Genomic DNA, 23,494 nt, shown 5'->3' on the forward strand with positions numbered 1-23,494 from the left:
TCTGCCTGACTTTTTTTTTAACGTTTATTTATTTTTGAGAGAGAGAGAAAGGGAGTGAGAGAGCGAGCACGTGTGAGCAGAGGAGGGGCAGAGAGAGAGGGGGACAGAGGATCCTAAGCAGGCTTTGTGTTGACAGCAGAAAGCCTGATGTGGGGCTTGAACCATGAACTGTGAGATCATGACGTAGGCCAAAGTCAGACTCTCAACCGACTGGGCCAGCAGGCAACCCTGTCTGACTTATTTCACTTAGCTTTATACCCTATAGGTCCAACCATGTTGCTGCACATTGCAAGATCTCATACTTTTTTAATGGCTGAGTAACATTCCATTGTGTATATATGCCACATCATCCTTATTCTTTCTTCTGTTGATGGACCCTTGGGTGCTTCCATATGCTGGATATTGTAAATAATGCTGCAATAAACATAGAAGTGCCCGTATCTTTTCAAATTAGTGCTTTCCTTTCTTTAGGTTAATACCCAGTAGTGAAAAGACTTAATCATATAGTAATTTTTAATTTTTAATGAATTTTTTGGAGGAACTCCATACTGTTTCCATAGTAGCTGTACCATTCAGCATTGGGTTGCATTCCCATCAGCAGTGGGTTCCCTTTTCTCCATATCCTTGGCAACACTTGTTATTTATTGTCTTTTATATTCTAGCTATTCTGACCAGTGTGAGGTGAAATCTCATTGTGGTTTTGATTTGCATTTCCCTGATGATGAGTAATATTGAACATCTTTTCATGTGTCTGCTGGCCATTTGTATGTCTTCTTTGGAAAAATGTCTATTTAGGTCCTCTGCCCATTTTAAATAGATTATTATTTTGGGGGGGTATGGAGTTGTTTATGTTTTTTACACATTTTGGATATTAACCACTTTTTGTATATATCATTTGCAATTATCTTCTTCCATTCAGTAGGATGCCTTATTTTGTTGATGATTTTCTTTCCTGTGCAAAAGCAGTTTAATTTTGCTTTTGTTTCCCTTGCCTGAGGAGGGATATCTAGAAAAATGTTTCCACAGCTGATGTCAAAGAAAGTAGTGCCTATGTTTTCTTTTAGGAATTTTATGATTTCAGGTGTCATATTTAGGTCTTTAATCCCTTTTGAGTGTGTCTTTGATTATGGTGTAAGAAAGTGGTTCAGTTTCATTCTTTGTCAGGTAGTTATCCAAATTTCCCAACACCGTGTGTTGAAGAGACTTTTACCCATTGTATAGTCTTGCCTCTTTTGTCATAGATTAACGCCGTAATTGTAGGTTTATTTCTGGACTCTATTCTGTTTCATTGATCTATGTGTCTATTTATGTGCCAGTACCATACTGTTTTGATTACTACAGCTTTGTACTATATCTTGGAATCTGGGCTTGAGATGCCTCCAGCTTTGTTCTTTTTTCTCAAGATTGCTTTGACTATTTGGGGACTTTGTAGTTCCATACAAATTTTAGGATTAGTTTTTCCAATTCTGTGAAAAAATGCTGTTGGTATTTTGGCAGAGACTGCATTAAATCTGTAGATTGCTTTGGGTAATCTAAACTTTTTAACAATATTTGTTTTTCCAACCCATGAGCATGGAATATCTTTGTATTTATTTGTGTTATCTTCAGTTTCTTTCTTCAGTGTTTTATAGTATTTGGGGTATAACTCCTTAGTTAAATTTATTCCTAGGTATTTTATTGTTTTTGGTGTGTTATAAATAGGAAGACTTTCTTAATTTCTCTTTCCGCTACTTCATTATTAGTATATACAAATGCATCTGATTTTTATGTATTAATTTTTTTTTCAACTTTTTTTTTTTTTTAATTTATTTTTGGGACAGAGAGAGACAGAGCATGAACGGGGGAGGGGCAGAGAGAGAGGGAGACACAGAATCGGAAGCAGGCTCCAGGCTCCGAGCCATCAGCCCAGAGCCCGACGCGGGGCTCGAACTCACGGACCGCGAGATCGTGACCTGGCTGAAGTCGGACGCTTAACCGACTGCGCCACCCAGGCGCCCCTATGTATTAATTTTTTATCCTGCAACTTTACTGAATTCATTTATCAGTTCTAGTAGTTTTTAGTAAGTCTTTAGGGTTATTAATGTATTAATTAATTAAAAAAAAAATAAAAAGTCCAGCATTGCTGTGTACCTTTAGGAGATTCTGCTGCATTTGGAACTAATTTGGAACCAGAACTTACCAGCTATGCTCCCTTTGCTGTTGGGCTGAGAGGCCTTTACCCTAATGCAGGAATCATCTAGGTTCCTAATCCACTCCCTGCTATGAATGCACAAAGTAGGACATTGCACAGTCCTAGAGATAAGAATGGATGCCAAAAATTATGTCATAGTATGATAATAAGATCTGTGAGGTTAGATAACCCCATGAAATGGTGTATTTCAAACATTCTCTCTCTCTCTCTCTCTCTCTCTCTCTCTCTCAATCTGTCATGAATGAAAAGCTGATATGCTAAACCCTTTAGCTGAAAATAGACATCTACCTGGCCAGTGTCAGGAGAAGAATCGACAAGACTTGAAGATTGAAGTGATGGGAGAGTGGGAGGGGTCGTGATATATCTAAACTCTATAGAAACATCTATACTCGAAAAAGTAGCAAGTTTCACAGAGATAAGGACATAGGAAAGATTCAGAGCTTTAATGATGGTGATAAGAGTAATGGGGCAGTAATAAACAACAATGAGCTCATTATTGACATGTCACATTCTAAATATGTATACAGTATTCGAGCGAGATATCCAAGAGTCAGTTTGTATTCAAAGAAGACAAGTCTACGGAGGGAATATTAGAATATCCATGAAGAGTGAGAGGCATCTAAGGCTACTGAGAGGCCATGGAAAGTATTTCAGGAAGAAGCAAAAATAAGCTTAAAAGTGCTGAGGTGCATTTACTAATGCACCTATTTCCATATACTAATGGAAAAACCACAAGGAATACAATGAAAGAGGTGGAGGCATGCGGCAAGGTTGTTGCTGAGATAACCTCAAGCTAGTTCATGTTGTATAGTCAAATCCAGGTAAGCTGCATGTGGGAATTTGTTGTGACTTTGTTCCAAAAGCAATGAAAGGGAATGTAAAATTTCAAAGTGAAAAATGATTGATATCATTAACATACTAAAAAAGATTCTTCTAATTGTTGTGGAGGTGGTGTATTCAAAGTTTGTTGGAGACAAAGCATCCAGGGTAGAAGGTAATTATCGGAGTGCGGGAGAGTCATAAAGGAGGCTTGATGGATGAGAACAGTAGCAAAGGAAAGGAGTCAGATTTGGAGGTATGGTTTTCAATTTTTTTTTAGACTGCAATTTAAATTTAAACAAAAATAAAATTTCAGCTGGTACTACATGTGTGTCATTGAGTGGTATTTTTGTAACTGTAACAAAATTTCATGAAATTATACTTAACTATATAACTGGTAAGAAATGTTGACATTTGGAAATATTTTAATTATCTTTGAAATTATCTTTCAAAAATTCTATTTGCGACCCACTGTCTGATTTCACACCTCACAAGTAGGTTGTGATACTATAGTGGTTTACTAGTAGAACCTACAGGAATTGATGTTAAACTAAATGTGCAAAGAAAGAAGTAGAAGTATCAAGGCAAACTCCCAGCTATAGGCTGTGGAGTGAAATTTGACAGAAACTACTGAATATTCCCTGGAAACCCAATGTGGCATTTGTGACATTTACCGTGTTATATAATGAACCTCTGGATTAGTGTATCTGTTTTAAATACAAACACATGTGCTGAGAACATGTATGTGCACGTATTTGCAAGGGTAGGTAATTTCCTTCCTCCGCCGGTACATTTCTAGGAGTTAAAGGCATAGACCATAAGGTAAGTGGATTTTTAAATGTTTAAAGAACCTGTCTGACAGCTTTCCGTCATGATTTGTATCACTTTCCATTCCCATCAGTAGTTAATGAGGGTCTCATTCCTTCCACATCCTCATACTCAATATCACCAGTTTGTTTTTAAGGTTGTCCATTCTAATAGATGTGTAGTGGTTTTAATTTGCATTTCCCTAGTGACTAATGACATTGATTGTTTAGGTGCTGATTTGCCATTTGAATCATCTTTTGTGAAGTGTCTATTCAAATCTCTTTTTAAAGTAGGTTGCTTCTGAGTTTTCAGTTAATTGTTGATCCTGGATCCAAGTCTTTTGTTAAATATAAGAGTTGTAAAAAAAAATGTTCTCAGTCTGTGGTCATCTTTTCCTTTTCTTAACAGTGGCCTTTGAAGAATAGAAATTTTCTTTTATTTATTTTAAGTGCTTATTTATTTTTGAGAGAGAGAGACAGAGAGAGAAAGAGAGACAGAGTGAGAGCAGGGGACAGGCAGAGAGAGAGGGAAACACAGAATCAGAAGCAGGCTCCAGGCTCTCAACTGTCAGCTCAGAGCCCAACGCAGGCACCAACTTACAAACATCGAGATCATGACCTGAACTGAAGTCGGATGCTCGACTCACAGAGCCATCCAGGTGCCCCGAGGAGTAGAAATTTTAAATTTCAGTGTAGTTCTGAGGGAGTGGAGAAGGTATAGAAAGTATGTTGCTTTGGATATATTTGTGTGAGGTGTCTTGTCCTTTATTTTGAAAAATCTCTATCACTTTGGAGGTTTGTTGTTGTTTTTTTCCCCATGAATGAAAAAAAGCAGCAATCAGATCATGAGGCAAACAATTCATTCCTCTGAAGAGATCAGTTAATGTTCCAGTAGTGGCAATAAAATTGAACAGGTATCTTTTGAATAATTCTGATTTCAACTGGGACACAAGGATTCTTTACTAGTTAAAGCAACATCACAGTGACTCATTATAGTTCAAACAAATTCTGGTAGTGTGGTGGAGTCATCTAGCTTTAAGGGCAAAGTTGTACATTCGAGTTACATCAGCAAGTTGGGACTGTCCTTTTCTAACAAGAATCTCCTCCCCAGAGGAAGAATCTTGAGCTTCCTGGAGAAGGAGGGCATGGGAGACTATATGGAAGCATGTGTAATCAACTGTTTTTTTCTAATGCCATAATAGACCTTTATTTGCTATACCTCAAACTGAGGATTCAGATATCCCCATTAGATATTTAAGGTACAAAACAGCAATGTCCTTATATAAAACACAGAATACGTTTAATCCCCTTCCACTAAGAAAAAGTCTGAAGTAAAAGTCAACTGTGATTCAAAAGTATTGATATCTGTTTATTTGGGGAGGTAAAGATTGAGATAAAAATTAAATACAATGAAAATGTATCTAATTTGGATTTGGATCTTGAATTGGCTCCTAAATATCTTTAGTTTTTTCCATTGGCATCACCAGTAGCCTGGTCCCAGTGGATACTAGCTCTTCTTAATTACACTATGTGCTTTTGTGAGGATAATAAAAATTTACAGGTGCCTCCTGAGATACGCCTGGCAAAATGAGGCATTATCTAACTAGAGAATTGCTCTTTTTAGTCATTAAATAATCGATTAACTTTTAAATAATCTATTAACTTTTCTTTACCTCATGACAAGAAGAAATTAAAACATCTTACACCAATACACTCAATAAAGCTTAAACGAACAGAGTAAAATAGGTGATAAAAATTAAACAAAGAAAATACAGACAGGAATCAAGATGGATCCAGTGGTGAGTTTCGTATGCTGCCACTTGAGTCCTATACACTTGCTAGATTTATGCCATAAATTTGGCACTAAGCTGCATATTAAACCATCTGAAGTGGGAAACATGATTAGTTAGGTGATTCATGGCATCCATAAAATTAAATAGCACTAGTGCTGTTCAGGAGAAACACATTATTCTTGGTACTGAACTAGGGAGAAATTCCTAACCACACGTCCTAGAGAATGATAAGACCTGGATTTATGTCCACGATGAATTGCTTCAACTCTGCTTCATAAAAGAAGGTTCACTGGCCCTTTCATCAGCAGGCAGCAGTGCCTATGATGGATATTTAAGTAAAGGACTTTGTCTGATCTGCTTGTGTTATTAGAAACACACTTTTGTCGATAGTGGAGAACATGAACTAATCTTGCCTTTTTATTTATTTTCAAGCACATACAAGTCTTTCATAGTGACTGTTCTCTCAGATTATGTGCAGTAATCACCATTATCAGAGATAGGTGTCGCTTCTTTCCCTAAAAGAGAAACAGTCATACAGAGACCCTGATTTAGATAGCGATCCCCAAACCATGTACCATGTGATATACCTTCTATAAGATATTCGCAAGTGGGAGAATAACAGGAATTCTGCAGTAAATGATAATTGAGAAACTGCAAGTCAAGCAAATTAAAATAAATTTATTTGCTGCTGGACTTGTCAGAACCTTTAAAATATTTTATTACATACAAGATTAATCTCCAAGTGGCATATGCATTATTTTGTATTTTCCAAAAGAAATTCTTCTCTTCGCGGAGAACCTCATGAGCTATTTCAAGAAATACTCTTGAGATCTTCCACATTCTTTTATTCTGCACTGTGCATTTGGGTTAATTCCAACACTGACTCAAAATCAATCCTGTAAAGGACGAGTTACATCCATTCTGACACTGATATGTGTACAGCACTTTGAGTTGCTCTTTTGGCACTGACTACTGTTAAAATAACAATGAGATGTATTAGCTTGATGGGATTTTTAAGAAATAACTTCTGAAATACTATTTGTTTTTTATGCTATGAACTCAAGTGTATGCCATAAATTTCTTTAAAGATCATGTTCTACCTGGTCTTTGCCTTCTAAGTCGTGGAAAGGACTTTGGCCAAAAGTAATAAAATCTGATCTAAGAAAATAGAGAGATTGATTTAAGTTTCATATGGTGCCATTTTCTAATGAAAAGTATTAATACAAAGGATTTAAAGACTCTTAGAGACAATATTAAAATTTTGGCAACAAATAGCTATATTCTTTAAAACAATTGTCTTTGAAATATATAAGAATAAAAATAATGATCTTTGTGTTATGACAGTAATATTCTCCACAAACTATGCCACCATTTAGATCTGATGAAGAATATGCCACCATTTAGATTATGAAGAATAAAAATAAGCCTACATATACCAGGGGCTAGAAAGCCTGCAGAGTAACTGGAATTCTCATACTGGTTGGGATGCTAAATTAGTGCATACACTTTGGAAAACAGTTTGGCAGTTTCTTAAAATAGATGTTTTCTGTATATTGTATCTTAAAATTGGAATAGGCTAGACCATTTCAATTACTTCTATAATGAGATTATGCATAGTGACGTGAAAAGTATGTTTTATGTTTTATGTATTTGAACTACAAAAAATTTTGTCATGCAAAGAAAATCAAAATAACAAAAATGGTTTTCGAATTAAAATGAGTATTGTTTATGCATACAGACATGATTGAAGAGTCTATATATGGAAATCATTTTCATGTTTGGCCTGTAGCTATTCTATTCTTGTCAGCACTTCTTTCTATTCATAGATAATTCTCCTTACTTTGAGCCTTCAACTCCAGATTTATATATCCAACTGCTGGACCCATCTCCACGTAGATGACTACAGACATCTCATATCATGTTTAAAGTGAAATTCCTCTTTTTGTTTGTTGTAATAAGTAACAACTCTTCTTCCGTTGGCTTAAACCAGACTTTTGAAACTGTGCATGTTTCCTCATCCAGTCTGTTAGTAAGCCTTTCAGATTTACCATCAAAATTTATGTTGAATGTTTTCACTTCTCACTACATCCACTGATATATCCTGGTCAAAGTCACCGACATGCAGCACCTGGACTGTGTCAGTCACTTCTGTACTGGCCTCTACTTGTCCCCTCCCCCTCTAAAAGCTATTCTTCACAAGGAAATCAGGCTGGTGGCTTTAATCCCTATATCAGTTTATGGATGCTTCTGTTTAAAACTCTCCAGTGCTTTTTTGTGTACAGTAGGACACCATTAGCCTCAAATAATAATAACTGAAACACCAAACACATTCTGAGTTTAAACTTTGCTTATATCATGTTCTAATTGATGGATACCTCTCCAAGTAGTGATTCAGAGACCACACCATCTTCAATTTTTAGGCTTTGTCATTCATCATGAGGCTTCCAAATTGTAAAAAAGTGGACCTAAAGTTACACATAGAGTATGGACTCATTTATGTAAAATAATGTCTCTGAAGAAGCCTTAAAAATCGATGTACATTAAAATATTAATGAGGCATGGGGCACCTGGGTGACTCAGTGGCTAAACGTCCATCTCTTGGTTTCATCTCAGGTCATGATTTCATGGTTCATGAGATTAAGTGCCTTGTCGAGCTCCATGCTGAGCATGGATCCTGCTTGGGATTCTCTCTCTCCTCTCTCTCTCTGCTCCTGCCCCCACTCACTCATGTGCTCTCTCTCTCTTTATCAAAATAAATAAATAAATAAATAAATAAGTAAATAAATAAATAAATATTTTAGAAATATATTAATTAGACACTAATCTGATAGGTGGGATTTTGATGACTTTTTTCCTTAAGTATGTTCAGCATTTTTCTTCATTTCTATAGTGAACATACATTGTTTTTATCATCTCAGAAAAATAAACTTTTAAAGATGGTAATGTTAAAGAAGTTTTCCAGTCTAATTCCCAGAAATTGTCTCAAGAGCTTAAAGAGAATGGTATATGGAGAAGTGTTATGGACTGAATTATGAGTCCCCCCAATTCATATATTAAAGCTCTGACCCCTGATATGACTGTTTGGTGATGTCCCTTTATAGAGATAACTAAGGTTAAATGCAGTCATAAGGGTAGGGTCCTAATCTGATATGACTGGTGTCCTTATAGGAAAAAGAGAAATAACAGGAATGCCTGCAAGGGTCGCTTTCTTGCATCCACCTTGAGATTCACCTTGATGTGTTATTCTTAACACTTAGTAGAAAGATGACTACAGTGAACAAATTCTCCAACACACTTTTTCAGAAGCAGAGTTTTATCCCTCTGCTGTATTGGATAAACCCTGTAATCTGCAGGTTGTCAGGACTGCTGGTGAGAAATGTGACAGGTTGTCAGGACTGGCCCACTCTAATTGGAGTCATTTTGGCCTTTAGGATCCATGACAGCTGAGGAGGATGGGATCATCTGGGGTGGAAGGGAGTATAGACTTTCTCACAAAACAGAAAACCCAGAGGCTGAGAAGTTTTTTGTAAACAAATTCTCATTTTCCCCAATTGTCAAATAGTCTAAAATCACAAGGCAAATTTTCTGACTGGAAGCTCTCCATAATAGACCATCAACCCTCCCCAGCCTCAATAAATAGAAATTACAGAAAGAATATCTTAAATGGCCTTTTTGTATGACTAGAGTAGAGAAGGCCAAAGAGAGAGAACCAAGGTAAGCAAAGTTGGCCAAAAATACATCAGTTCCAAGCCACTAAAAAGTTTGCAGAGATGGGTGGAGACCACATTCACAGCCCCTCCTCCATGTCCTTAGGTTGAACTGATAAGATAAACCTAAACTCAGAAGTGCTACAAATACCTAAGGGTGTATTACAAAGGTTATCTACATCTTCTGAGGTTGAGAGGAAGCATTAGAAGAACTGTATCCATTCAAGGTTAAATAGGGATGAGGGCAGGGAAGGAGATTGCCAAAAGTAGATGAAAGACTTCCTTTTGAGTATGATTCCCTAGGAAATTAAGGATAATTTTAGGCAGAACTGTTTTATGCACATAAAGAAGTTAAATAGGAAGTAAATTTGAAGAGAAGTGAGATTATATAAGAAATAGACACAACAGGGGAACTAAGAGAGTTAAGGAAAGAGTTTAAGAAAACAAATAATGTCATTGTAGATTTTAAAGTAGAAGCAGAAGGAAGAAAGAGGCAGTGAAAAAAAAAAATGTCACAAGTATGGTTTGAGCAAATCAGAGAGCATTAGAAAACCAAAGATGAAGATGCCCAGAGATAATATATACATATGGAAGACAAATGGGATGTGATAAAGAGATAAATCACATTTTTGGAAAAGTATAAAAAATAAATGGAACAGAAATAACAGTCAAAATAGCAAAAAATTTCCTTGAAGTAAAGGAAGACTTGAAATTTGAGGTGTAAGAGGTTTACTTCTTCAAGATATTCTTACACAAGAAGAAATAACACACCAGAATTATTTAACTTCAAGGGTACAAAAATATTCTACAAGCATCCAAGAGGCAGAAATGGGTAAGTTAAGGGGGAAAAAAAGTCACATTGAACTCAGACTTAACATTAGTCTGAAATGTTAAATGCTAAAAGAAAATGTAGAAATATATATATTCTCTCACACCCCTTCTTACAATGAGCATCCCATCAATTTTTTTAACTGATTTATAATTTCATAAACATTGAAACTAAGTACAATTTGGAGAAGAGACAACAACAAAGACTTTCTATAATTACTAAAGACGGTCATGTCTTGTGTTAGAAGTTTATTGCTTCTCATCTCCAAATTCACACTTCGTTGTCTGATTGTGAGAATGGATCTGAGTCTTTTAAATATTTTTTCATGCTAGCTGAGATGATGTTAAGCTCTGTCAGAAGCAGGCCCTGGACAGTCATTGTTGAAGGCGTAATGCTGTGGGCACATCAGGCAGACTGTGCAGGGTCTTAGCCCGAGGGTCAACTACTGAACATGGTCCTCTCAAGGACCTCCTCCAGCATGATTTCCCATGAGCTTCTCAGTCTAGCCCTGAGGGTGGTGGCTGCTCCTTACTTCTGCTACTCCTCTAGTTTTTAGAGTTCCCCAATTTTTATTAGGCACTGCTCATTACTCCAGTTCCCTCTTATAGCTGATAATTCTTTTTTATTTTCTTATCTGTTTATGTGAAGTATAATTAATATACAGTGTTATGTTAGTCAAAGGTGTATAATATAGTGATTCAGTAATTTTATACGTTACTTAGTGCTCATCACGAAAAATGTACTCTCAAGCCCCTTTATTTGTTTTATCTCACCAACCATCTCCCCTCTTACAACCACCAGCTTGTTCTCTGTATTAGAGTCTGTTTGTTTTGTCTTTTTCTTCTGTTTCTTTGGTTTCTTAAATTCCACATATTAGTGAAATAATATGGTATTTGTCTTTGTCTGACTTACTTCACTTATCTTTATGCCCTCTTGGCACATCCGTGCTGTTGCAAATGACAAGATCTCATTCTTTTTTATGTCTGAGTAGTGTTCCATTGTGTGTGTATACCATATCTTTATCCATTCATTTATGGATGGACATTTGGGTTGCTTCAATATTTTGGCTGTTGTAAATAGGGCTGCAGTAAACATAGGGGTGAATATATCTTTTCAAATTAGTTTTTTCATTTTCTTTGGGCAAATATCTAGTAGTAGAATTACCAGGTTATATGGTAACTCTATTTTTAATTTTTTGAGGACACTCCACACTGTTTTCCATAGTGACTGTGCCAATTTTCATTCCACCAAGAGTGTACAAGATTCCCTTTTTCACCACATCCTCAGCAACTCTTGTTATTTCTTATCTTTTTGATTTCAGCCATTCTGACAGGTGTGAGGTGGTATCTCATTAGGTTTTGACTTCCATTTTCCTGATGATTGGTGATATTGAGCATCTTTTCATGTGTCTGTTGGCGATCTATATGTCTTCCTTGGAAAAAATGTTCAAGTTCTCTGACCATTTTCAATGGAATTATTTGTATTTCTTGGTGTTGAATTGTACAAATATATAATATTAACCCCTTATCGTATATATAATTTCCAAGTATCATCTCCCATTTAGTAGGTCACCTTGTCATTTTGTTGATTTCCTTCACTCTGAAAAAGCTTTTTATTCTGAAGTAGTCCCAATAGTTTATTTTTGCTTCTGTTTCCCTTGCCTGAGGAGACATATCTAGAAAAGCATTTCTATTGTTAAAACTGACAATTATTAATATTAAATTTTCCCTGTTCACATTACTGTGATTTCTCTTTCCTAACTGGACAGTTATCAGTATCACTTAGAAGTTCCAAATCAGTTTTGTTTTTTTTTAAATGTCTGTTCAATACAAAAACCTTCTGATGTCTTTTCGTTCAGATTTATTTGCAAATGAGAACACTAGTGGGGCCAGTTTTCATGTCTTGTATTCTCATGGGATGCTTATCCCTGGTACCAGGCTCTTCCTAAGCATTTCCCCTTTAATTAAGTAAAAGGAGGGACTGCCAGCAGGGCCCCATTGACTAAGAGGCTTTGGATAGAAACCTGACAGAAAAGGACCTAGAACTATTTCAGGTTTCCTTTTTCTGGTTCTAGTATAGAGTTCAACTATCTATTCTATACATCTTGTTTCCGATGATTTTGTATTTAGCCAAGGTGTTCTTCACATATATAAGTGAGAAAAAAATTACGTTAAGATATACAATTATATAACCTTCTGGAAAAAAGGAGAGGGAAAACTTTGCTACCTGTGTCAGTACAAAAAAAAAAAAAATCAAGAATGAAGAGGATGGGGTGCCTGGCTGGCTCAGTCGGTAGAGCATATTACTCTCGAACTTGGTTGGGGTTGTGGATTTGAGTCCCACATTGAGGGGACAGATTATGTAAAAATAAATCTTAAAAAAAATGGAGAGGATAAGAAATACAAGGATTGGTAGTTAGCACTGGCATCACTTAAATACAAAACTAGGTTTAAATGATTGTCGTGTGTATTGAGTATGATGTCAGTTCTTCCAAATCAATCCATGAATTTAATGAAGTTCCACATAAAATGCCAATAGAATTTTTTCAAGTTTAGTTTAAATAGATCCATTTGAATAAATAGTGAAAAATAGTTTAAAATTTTTGAAAAATAAAATTCACAAGTGAAAAGTTGTTCCACAAGTTACCAAAATTTATTATGATATGACAGTAATCAAGGCAACATGATACCAGTACAGAATAGGCACATACATTGGGTGGAGAGCATGGAAACATTGCAGATATGTAGAATAGTGTGGAAGAACTGAAAAATCCTGTGAAAATTCTAGAAGAAGACATAGAAGGTTATTTTTGTAGAGTTCTGGTGAGAAAAACATAAACAAGACTCAAAAGCAGAAGTAATAAAATAAAAATAAATAAATAACATAAAGTTACAATTACTGTATGACAACGTGTATAACAAAGTTAAAATAAAAATAAAAACTGAGAGAACATTTGCCACATACATGAGCAAAACACAAATATATAGAGAATACAAATAGCCTATAAATAAATACAGAAAGATAATATAAAATCATGGGCAATATATATTTAAAAATAAATCACACATGAAGAAAAATAAATGACTAATAAATGTATTGCAAAGATTTTCAAAATCACTAGGGAAATGCAAATTAAAACAAGATGTCATTTTCCCCAATTGGCTTAAACCTATAAAAGATTGATAGTATCCAGTCTTAGCAAGAGTCAAACACAGTTTTGGAGGTGAATTTGGCAGCAACTATCAAAGCATAAATTTTACATACCCTTCGACAACATAATTCCACTGCTAGGAATCTATTTGACACAAAAATGTACACAAGTAGACAAGATATTTATACCATGATGTCCATTGATGCATTAAATTTATTAGCTAAAACTGGAACCCTGCATTTAACTGCACAGCAGTGGAGAAACAGTTAAGTAAGTTATGATGGTGTGCTCATCCTTGGTTGGCTTTTCCCTCAGATGCATTCCCTCCCCTTCTGCTTCCCTACTGTGTATCTCCAGGGACTAGGCCCTGCAGACTTCTTTTCCTAGGCTTTTCTTTTAACTGGTTCCCACTCACTGAGGCCAATGAAAAGTAGTGCTTGGAGTTTGGTTGGCTGGAAGGAGCCAGTAGCCAGCATGCATTTTTCTAATTCCTCTTTGCTTTGGGTATTGTTTTTTGGGTTTGCTCCATGGTGGACCATCATATTAGGCCCATCGTGGTTCAAACCTCCCAAGGGTGACTGAGTCTCTGAGCAGTATCAACACACCCACCTTTTTTTTGTCCCTGTAGATTAGAGATGCTAGTGACTTCCTATTGATTTTAATCTCTAGATTGCTTCTGTGCTCCTATTTGACTTTTCACTTCTTCCGTCATTTCTGTAACTAATTATTTGTATTCATGTTCTACTATTTTAAATACTTAAAATAATATTGTATTTTTGTATTCCTGCTTGGAATATAGGCAAATACACACACATATATCTCTGCAGTCAGTAAAACAAAACAAAACAAAACAAAACAAAACAAAACAAAACAATCCTGTCTAACCAGGTACGAGTGGAACAATATTCCAGATAAGTTGTTGACTCCAGGAAGGAAAGCTGCTATCTCTTATGTTTAATATGGTCCATTACATAAAGTCAAACAATATGCATATGTTTGAACGCACTTACATCATGAAAATAATAATGGTGACTACAACTAAATTTTTGTAGGAAACCACAAATATGGCAAAATATCCACTGAAAGAAATTGTATTTATGAAGCTGAAGAGAAGTTATGTGTGTGTGTGTTGAGGGGAAGGAGTGGTGCTAATTTTTACTTGTTAAACAGTTGTGTTTGGAGTTTTTGCCCCATACTGCATTACATTTGTAATTTCAGCAATGTTCAAAGCAGGTAATAAAGTACTGCTTCGGATGATCAGTTTTATTAAACATGTATGTGTATTCATTTGTAATGGGATATATACATGTATTCATTTGTAATGGGACTGTCTGAAAGCACAGTCACTTCTGCAGTATTTTTAAAGTACTAATTTGTTCCAACAGGGTATTGATACTATTAGGGAATAATTGGAACTGTTCATCCAAACCTATGCGTGATTTTGTCTGTGAGAAACGCCAGGCGAATGTTAAATGTTGCACCCAACTGAACTGAAATGCTTCAAAATACGCAACACGCACACATATTCACACATCTTAAGCAACTACCGTCATCTTCACTTCACCTCTACGTTATGAGCCACAGTACCCGTATCTGTTTTTATAACCTTCCGTCTCATTTCAGATAAGTCTCCTTCAATTCTCCGCAATAACTCAAGTTCTGCCCCTTTCCAATGCCCACTTCCACAAACAAATGTCAGGTCTTTTTCAAGATGAAGTGCCATCAGGTCGTCGACGACTTCTTCTTCTTCTTCTTCTTCTTCTTCTTCTTCTTCTTCTTCTTCTTCTTCTTCTTCTTCTTCTTCTTCTTCTTTTTCTTCTTCTCCTTATGGATCATTACAGAGTTTTTGAGTATTGCACCCTAATCCTATTTCTCTCATAAGCCTCATAGTTTTTATTGGACAACTTTGCATATTATACTGATATTTAGCAACATGTATATCACAAAACAGCAGAATTGACTATTCATACACCAAAAAGTTAATAGTGTCTCTGGGTATTAATTTATTTATTGTCTATCTGTAGTTCCTATTTTTTTCCTAAAACAATCATGCATTGATAATTTAATAAAATGTACATAATCATGTTTAAAAGATGAGTTGGTAGCTAATGAGTGATCACTGCCATTCTAGGTAAAGAGCTGAAGTTATTCAGGAAACATCCACTCATTCACTGGTGACCAATTGACAAGGTGTCCTCTCATCTCCCTGGAAGGCAAAACCAACTTATGCTCCTCCTGCAAAACACAGATAAGGTCTTGCAGCAACATCTTGTCAGCTTCCTCAGAGAGGCCCCATAAGAAGAATACAGATGTGATTAGCCAAGGTTCCATTAAATGTGGGAGATCATGTAATAAGCCAAATGTCCCTAAATAGGTTTGCAAACATTCAGAAGTTAACACCATACAAATCCAGAAGCGTATAGGCAATAGCCAATGTGATATATTCAGTACTTATAGACTTTGAAACTTGGTCTTACTGAGATTACAACACACTGCCCTTTCAGGAAATAGGAATCCGTGGAGAGACAACAAACTGAATACCATGTGAATTAATACACAAAACAAAACAAAACAAAAAAATTTTTCTTTTGTGATTTGAATCTTGAATCACCACCTACTTTTTCAGCAGGAACCTGTTAGCACTTTTATCTTCTCCTTTCTAAGCACTTGTCTTTGTTTTGTTTGTTTGTCTCCTTTTCATTTTTAAATGTTTAGTTACTCCACCTACAGTCAAACTCCTCTGTTTATCTTTGATTTGGGTCTGATTACTCCCCTTTCCCTCCCTCACATGTCCTGCACCCAGTGAACTCTGAACTCCTTCTTGATCTCTGTGTTTTCCTGTCTCCCTACACAGAATCTGCTGTTGGCTATGTTCTCCACGGAGCTTTGTTTCTAGCTGTTCTCTGACAAAGGGCTTGTTCTGTGCAGCACAGCTCGTCCTCTTTGTCCAGCCTCTGGCTTCAACCACTGAATCACAAATATTCTCCAGCTGGGAATCAAGCAAGGGCAGACATGAACTCAGAAGCCCAACAGGATGTTTCAGTTTCCCAGGGAGTTCGCATGATGTTTTACATGATGAAGCCCAATGAAACGTCATTCCAAACACTGGAAGAGGTACCCGATTATGTAAAACAGGTGAGACTATCTGGTAAGAGGCTACGGTGACTTTTTTTCTTAATGAGAAGTAAGTTCAACACATCCTGGGGTTTTGTTCACTTTCATTCTTCAAATTGTTAAATTCTAAAAAAATAATTCAGTTTCATAAAGGCACGGAGCAAAATTAGAATTTCTACTTGAATGTAATACCTATAGCCAGTTTCTCCTATTAACCTCCTCTCCTCGGATATGTCACTGCAGAATATGATAAAACTTTATGAAGTTTTCCTGGACACAGTGGTGTTACAAATTTAGCTGTCAGAAGCTCAGAGCTCAATGGTTATATGACATCAGTAAACTTTGTAACAATTTTGGTTTTAAAGGGCAAACCACCTCCCAGGAAACTATTTCCTCTTTAATTTGGTAGAGTAGTTCTGCAGAATGGATATAGAGCTGACTGAGTCCAACTCTGACTTCCTAAGTTTGAACTTGAACCAAGTTTTCTTTGAAATTCTGAAGTGTTCAGAGGCACTTTTTACTTCTGGTTCCTGGCTATGATTGGAAGTGGAAATATCCAGAATTAGAACTTGAATACCTAAGTTCCCCACCCTGTCAAAGTTGTTCCTATAACACTTACTAGTTCAGACCAGAAATAAGGGGAAAAAAATGACATCAGAGAATATGTTCTTGGGAGTTCAGTTTAGAAACTTCAGAATTCATGATCAGCTTCCAAGTGAGTGAAACCCATAACTTTTTCAGGATTTGATATTATTCCTTCTTTCTGAGTTTTTTAAGACGAAAAATGTGGTACTCACATCTTCATAAATCATTTTTTTTGTATTATAATACCAAGCTTAGTTTAATATTTGTTATCCATGGTAGAGCCTAAAAATACCTATTACAACACAAAAATACATTTGAATGAATAAAACTTGAATTGTATTTATTTATTTTTTTATTTTTTAAACGTTTATTTTTGAGACAGAGAGAGACAGAGCATGAACGGGGGAGGGGCAGAGAGAGAGGGAGACACAGAATCAGAAGCAGGCTCCAGGCTCTGAGCCATCAGCCCAGAGCCCGACGCGGGGCTCGAACTCACGGACCGCGAGATCATGACCTGAGCCAAAGTCGGACGCTCAACCGACTGAGCCACCTAGGCGCCCCTTGAATTGTATTTTAAATACACATTTTAGGGGCGCCTCGGTGGCTCAGTCGGTTGAACGTCCGACTTCAGCTCAGGTCCTGATCCCACTATCCATGAATTCGAACCCCACATTGGGCTCTGTGGTGACAGCTTGGAGCCTGGAACCTGCTTTGGATTCTCTGTCTCCTTCTCTCTCTGCACCTCCCCTGCTCACATTGTGTCTGTCTCTCTCTCAAAAATAAATAAACGTTAAAAAATTTTAAAAATTAAAAATAAATACACATTTTAAATGATCAAATCCTCTCAAATACTCAAAAGAAAATTCTTTGTTCCTACAGTCTCAATTTTGTCATTCCTATAATTCTGATATAAAAAAAAACTAGCAATATGTGCATCCTAAGTAAAGCCTTTAAAAGAAGGTCCATCTTATAGATAATAGACTTCTGATTATTGTACTTATTTTAAAATGTATTTTTTTAGATCTAACTTGAAACCCATCCCTCCTAATCTTATTATTTTTTGGCAGAATTATCATGGCTACATTGATGGTTATATTTCATTTACAAACTGGATGATAGATTTTGAGCACCTGTTTAGTATATGTCCGAAATAATCAGATTTCTTTGCCTATTGGGAGGAAATGATCCTCTAGCATAGGTTTATGCCTTCTCCTACGAGATGTCACTCTGGGCCTCCTACTTCTGGAATGACTAATCAGGAAATGTGGAAAAATTTCATACCGAGCACAATAGCATCTTTTTTTGTGCCATTTCCTTTCCAGGCGACTCCATTTTTCATTTCCTTAATGCTTCTTGAACTGGTTGTCAGCTGGATTCTCAAAGGGAAGGCACCAGGTCGTTTGGATGATGCATTAACATCAATATCAGCCGGCATTCTTTCTCGGCTTCCAAGGTGAGTTGGTTGGCCATATAGAGTGAATAAACTGAAATTCTCTAAATAAGATGGAAAAGGAACCCATTGTATGGGAGTTTGTCTGTTTTCACATATATCCCCAAAGAATTCAGTTACTGTCATTATTTAAATGTATTATATTTTGTTCACCGTAGATCTGTTTTTATATTCATTTTAAAAGATATTGTTCTAAATATTATTTATCTTGATTACTGAGGTTTTTTTTTGCCCCCCCCCCCCCTAAATTTTGTGCACAAAGTGTTTCACCTAGTCCCAGTCCTAGTCCTGAGTTATGGTCTAGTTCTCTACTGGAAAATTAATTTTCCTCTGGCAAATTCACATGCTCTAGCAATCTGGGATATAGACACCCCCTACTAAAGGTTGCACAAAGCTTTGTATCACTACATGATCTCCTAAGTGGCCTCTGGTCCTGTTTCTAGTGCTACCTCATTTTCAGCCAAACATTTCCATGATGTGGATCTGGTGAAAATTCTTCATAGGTTCCATATTGCCTAAGGATAATGTCTGAATTTTTTTCCTGATCTATTGAAGCCTTTGTCCATCTATCCTTGCTTTTGCTTTCTTCATTCTCCTTCCCTCTCTCCAATATTTGTTCCTTCCATCCTTCATCATTTGCCATTGCCCAGATGTCACACATGCTTCCCTCCGCTTGGAAAGCCATTCATATGGCTAACTCTAATTCATTTCTTATGTCTAAACATAGACTTTTCTTGAAGAGTCACACTGTTCAGAAAATCTTCCCTTTCTTCCTAAGCCTACTTTAGACACCACTTCACTATGGCCTCATGTGTTCTTGTGCTTACCCCAGATTAGAATTGTCACATGGTATTATGCTCACCTGTTTTCTTCCCAGCCCTTCCTGATAACTTGCATGCATCTTGAGAGCAAGAAGGATCTTTATTCATAATTTTAACTCCTCTGCCTGGAATGTTATCAGGTACATGCTAGATTTTTTTTTAGTTTAATATATTTTTTAAAGTTTATTAATTTATTTTGAGAGACAGAGAGAGAGTGATGTGTGCATGCAAGCAGGGAGGGGTAGAGAGAGGGGGGAGGGTGAATCCCAAGCAGACTCTGCACTGTCAGTACAGAGCTAAACGCAGGACCTGCACTCACGAAACCCTGAGATCCTGACCAAGAGTTAGATGCTTAACAACTGAGCCACCTAGGTATCCCCCAGGGTGGATTTTTTAAAAATGAAAATGCAAAGATATTCAAGAAAAGGTAGAATAATTTCATGTAATTGTAAAAATTGTTTAGATAACAATGAACCTAAAAGTAAAATTTCTTTCATAAGTGTTACTATGGAAAAGTAGGCTAATGGGTATAAAATAATCATCATTATCATAATCATCATAATAATGTCTGAAAAACTACTCTTATGTGTGCACGTTGTTGTCAGAGGAAAATATCTCAAGTTCTTTGTAGTTAATTCCCAGAATACGCTAAATAAGAGTTTACCATTATACATAATTTCCTCTATCTTCTGTCTCCCTTGAACAAAACTGAACAAGAAATACATTCAGCATACTCAAAGGACATGTAGATTTGATTATTGAAAACAAGCCAGTTGTTTACTGTAGTTCATTCTGAAGAAGTTAAGTGTATGAGTTCGTGGAAATGCAACAACTGATGACCTTTAAGAATAACTTGATAACTGAGAGGTACCCTGAAGGTACAATTAGGGATCACATATTTTGTTGAGTTGGAACGAATTTATTAAGAGCTCAGGGAGATATCAGGGAGCTGTATGAACGCGTCAGCATTAGTTTTACTTTTTCACATTTGGCTGTGGCCACAAGTGGAATTAGATTATTCTCTTATCATAACATGATAACCACTAGAAATATATACTGCATAAATCTGCTCAGCAACACTGAGGATTAGGGTATGGAATTTTAACAGGATACACAAGTATCATATATATATATATATATATATATATATATATATATATATATGATATAGATTTTTATATCTATAAAGGATGAGGGAGATGGGGAGGAGAGAGAGGCAGACAGGGAGAGAAAGAAAGAGAGAAGATGAGAGAGGGAGAGAACGGGAGAGAGTGAGTGAGAAGGACCAAAACAATGCAGTCCTTCCAGGATGGAACACACAGTTCTTTTCCTTCACATCCCACTCCCCACAGCACTCCTTAAGCTAACACTAGTTCTTTGCCCTGGTGCCCTTTGAAAGAAAGGTGAAATGCTGTGAACTTGAATGTGGAGCATATTTTTCCATAATTGTATTTTGAAAGGGAATGGCAAATTGGTTGTTGTTTTTGTTGTTCCTGTAGGTTTGAACAGCAATTCTAAATTATGAAATTGTGGATAATTTTGTAAGTTTTTCAAGGACTTTATTTTTCATAACTTTCTACTTACAACATTTCAGCAAAGCAGATTATTTGAAAAAGAAATGTAAAAATATTTTCATGTATTTTGTTCCTATTAAACACACACACACCCCCCCCCCCCCCACACACAAGCAGAGAAGAAAAGCTGATCCACAGGATCCACTCCACTCAATCCCCTTTCGGCAAAAGACAAGAAGGGGGATTTAACAGAAACTCTTAAAACAATATTTCAGCATCAAGGGGAATCCTTGTGCAAATCATTAACAGCTGAAGGTTAGATTAACACGGCATTGATTATATCCTCTCCAAGGGACTAATTTCATTTTCTACACCAGCAACAGGGGCTTGCCACATCCTTAAAATACCTTATTGTGAAAAAAATGGTAGTATACCATTCGTTAATCTGCTTGTAGGTAATTACATGTTGGATAATAATTCCAAGTAGGCATGTGGCCTCTGACAAAAGGTTGTGGAAATCAAAGTGAAACCATGAACATGTTTTTCCACTTTGCCATTCATGTAATGGAAATGCTGTTTGCAGACTTTGAGGAAAAACAACGTTTGTTTGAGGATGTCAATTTCATTATTACATAAAATTCAAAGTATCTTGAAGGTAGTAGCATACTTAACATATTGATAGAAAAGATACATGCTGTGTCTTTCAAATATTTATGTAAGGGAAAATATTAATCATAGGCAAGATTATATCTTGTTTATAAGCCTGTCAGACAGACCATGACGTGCAATAAAAGTCCATCTGTCCTAAGAACCAGATTCTGGGCAGACCTGCATCTGTTTTGTTCTTCTGGAATCTAGTAGGCAGACTCTTCCTCATTAGAATCTAGTTCTGAAGTTATAGACAGATAATTTGTATTTATCATAATTAAATGCAGGGTAGCATATGTAGATAATCTGCCTTTCTATCAATGACTTGCATATGTGACTTTAAAAATTAAACTTAACAAAATAATTACTAAATCTATTTTTAAAAAAAGCTATCTAAAACTTGTGAAATATCCTGCTACTGACCTAAATGCTAATGAGTGAAAAATAATCACATCTCTTTTTTTTTTTCCTGCTTATTTGAGCAGAACTCAATTTCCAATTCTTCATTAGAAAACCAGGACCTCAATTTGTTACTTCCTTCCAATGTTTCTGCTTCCATAAATTGCATCCTCCCCGGAGAAATTTTATTCCCGATATAAATATCTACAGTATGTTTGTTTTTAATGGGTTCATTTAGTTTGTTGAAACAGCAGATTATAAATCAAATTGCAATAGGTTGGAGGATAATTTAAGTAGGTAAATTTTCAAATAAGTTGGGGACACTCCACTTTTAATACATATGGGTCATTGCCAGTTTTTACTATGGAGCTAGCTCCACAATATTCAACCATACCTATGCACAGTTTTACTGGCCATGACTGCCATGGAATTTTCCATTCCTGACAAGAAAGTTTCAATTCATTAAAAAAAAAAAAAAATTCATGAGGAGGAAATTAAACTTCTTTAAAATACTTTGACTCCTTGGGGTGGGATTGGAGAATAAAGGAAAATTGTGTACTGGGTTTTTATATTAGACTATAGTATCAGAAGCAATATTGCCTTTGGCGACATCAGACTTCTAACAAATAAGTGCCTGTCATTTTGGATAAGGACTTTAATAAGCAGTTACTCATTACCCAGAATAAGAAATAAATGCATATATGTAATGTTAATAGTGCTATTTTGTTATTAATATTAATGTATCTTATCAACCTTGAAAATTATTAAAAAAAACACTTTAGGTGAAGAAAATACATTTTTAAAATGTGTTGGTTTGTTAATTATATTTGCTAGAGAAAATGCCTCGTTTCCTCTTAACTTTTACCTCAAACTTTATGAACAGAATTTGCCTTTGTTATTAATTGTGGAACTTCAGAGACTGCTATTAGACTAACCTTCCCTAATGATGCAAGCAAGCTTCCTTTTACTTATTCAGTAGAGAAATTGAATTACTTCAAGTAGTTTACTTCTTGCAAAGTAAAGAATGTAGCAAATTTGCTTCTTCCAAATTTACTATACTGTGCTTATAAAAGTCTATGGTTTTGTTGTTGTAGAAAGAGATGAAATGACTGCTTCATAAATGTAATTTCACTTCAGAGTAAGAACTAGCAGTACAAATTTTATCTGTCTTTAGGAGGCAGAGGTTGTATTATGTATTCTGTTAATACTGAGCAAAAGTCAATGTTCCACTAGATGGAGCAAAAGGGGCAGTAGCTTTACAGATAGGGAAAGGTCCTGGCTTAGGTTTAAGAGATTTTGAAATAAATAAACAATAATTATTTTTGGAAAAAATATATATAGTCTAAATATATTTGTTTCTAACTTCCTGAAGCTTGTAAAGATATGTAGAATGATCTCACTCAAATGTTAGTTTATTTTCTGATTTACAAGACAAAATTACTAGAAACAAAAAATACCTTATTGATTTCTTTCAATTTTGCATTACCTGGCCAAATCAGACCTTACACACAGCTCTGATGGCAATAATGAACTAGTATAAATTGGCAGGTGTCTGTAAGGCCTGAGTACAAAATTTCACTTACTCTGAAACCCGTTTATGAAATTTTAAGTTTATAATAAGATCATTACATCAAATTTCACTTGCTTGAGCGATGATTAGAGCATGG

The 23,494-nt window shown here is 35.9% G+C and overlaps 1 protein-coding gene across 6 annotated transcripts in view; it reads left to right on the forward strand.

Annotated features, from left to right (window-relative positions):
• AGMO (alkylglycerol monooxygenase) overlaps positions 1-23,494 on the forward strand; it is a 377,151-nt gene that overhangs the window by 30,599 nt on the left and 323,058 nt on the right. For 3 of the 6 annotated variants that reach the window (XM_058724926.1, XM_058724922.1, XM_058724923.1), the window contains exons 2-3: positions 16,151-16,431; positions 18,318-18,448. In XM_058724926.1, coding sequence (XP_058580909.1) covers positions 16,309-16,431; positions 18,318-18,448 — 254 coding nt within the window. In that variant the 5' untranslated portion in view covers positions 16,151-16,308. The remainder of the gene's footprint in view (positions 1-16,150; positions 16,432-18,317; positions 18,449-23,494) is intronic. The other 3 variants (XM_058724924.1, XM_058724925.1, XM_058724927.1) reach the window with 3 other exon arrangements.

This window comes from Neofelis nebulosa, chromosome 4 (genome assembly GCF_028018385.1).
Source record: "Neofelis nebulosa isolate mNeoNeb1 chromosome 4, mNeoNeb1.pri, whole genome shotgun sequence".
In the NCBI taxonomy this organism is placed as follows: Eukaryota; Metazoa; Chordata; class Mammalia; order Carnivora; family Felidae; genus Neofelis; species Neofelis nebulosa.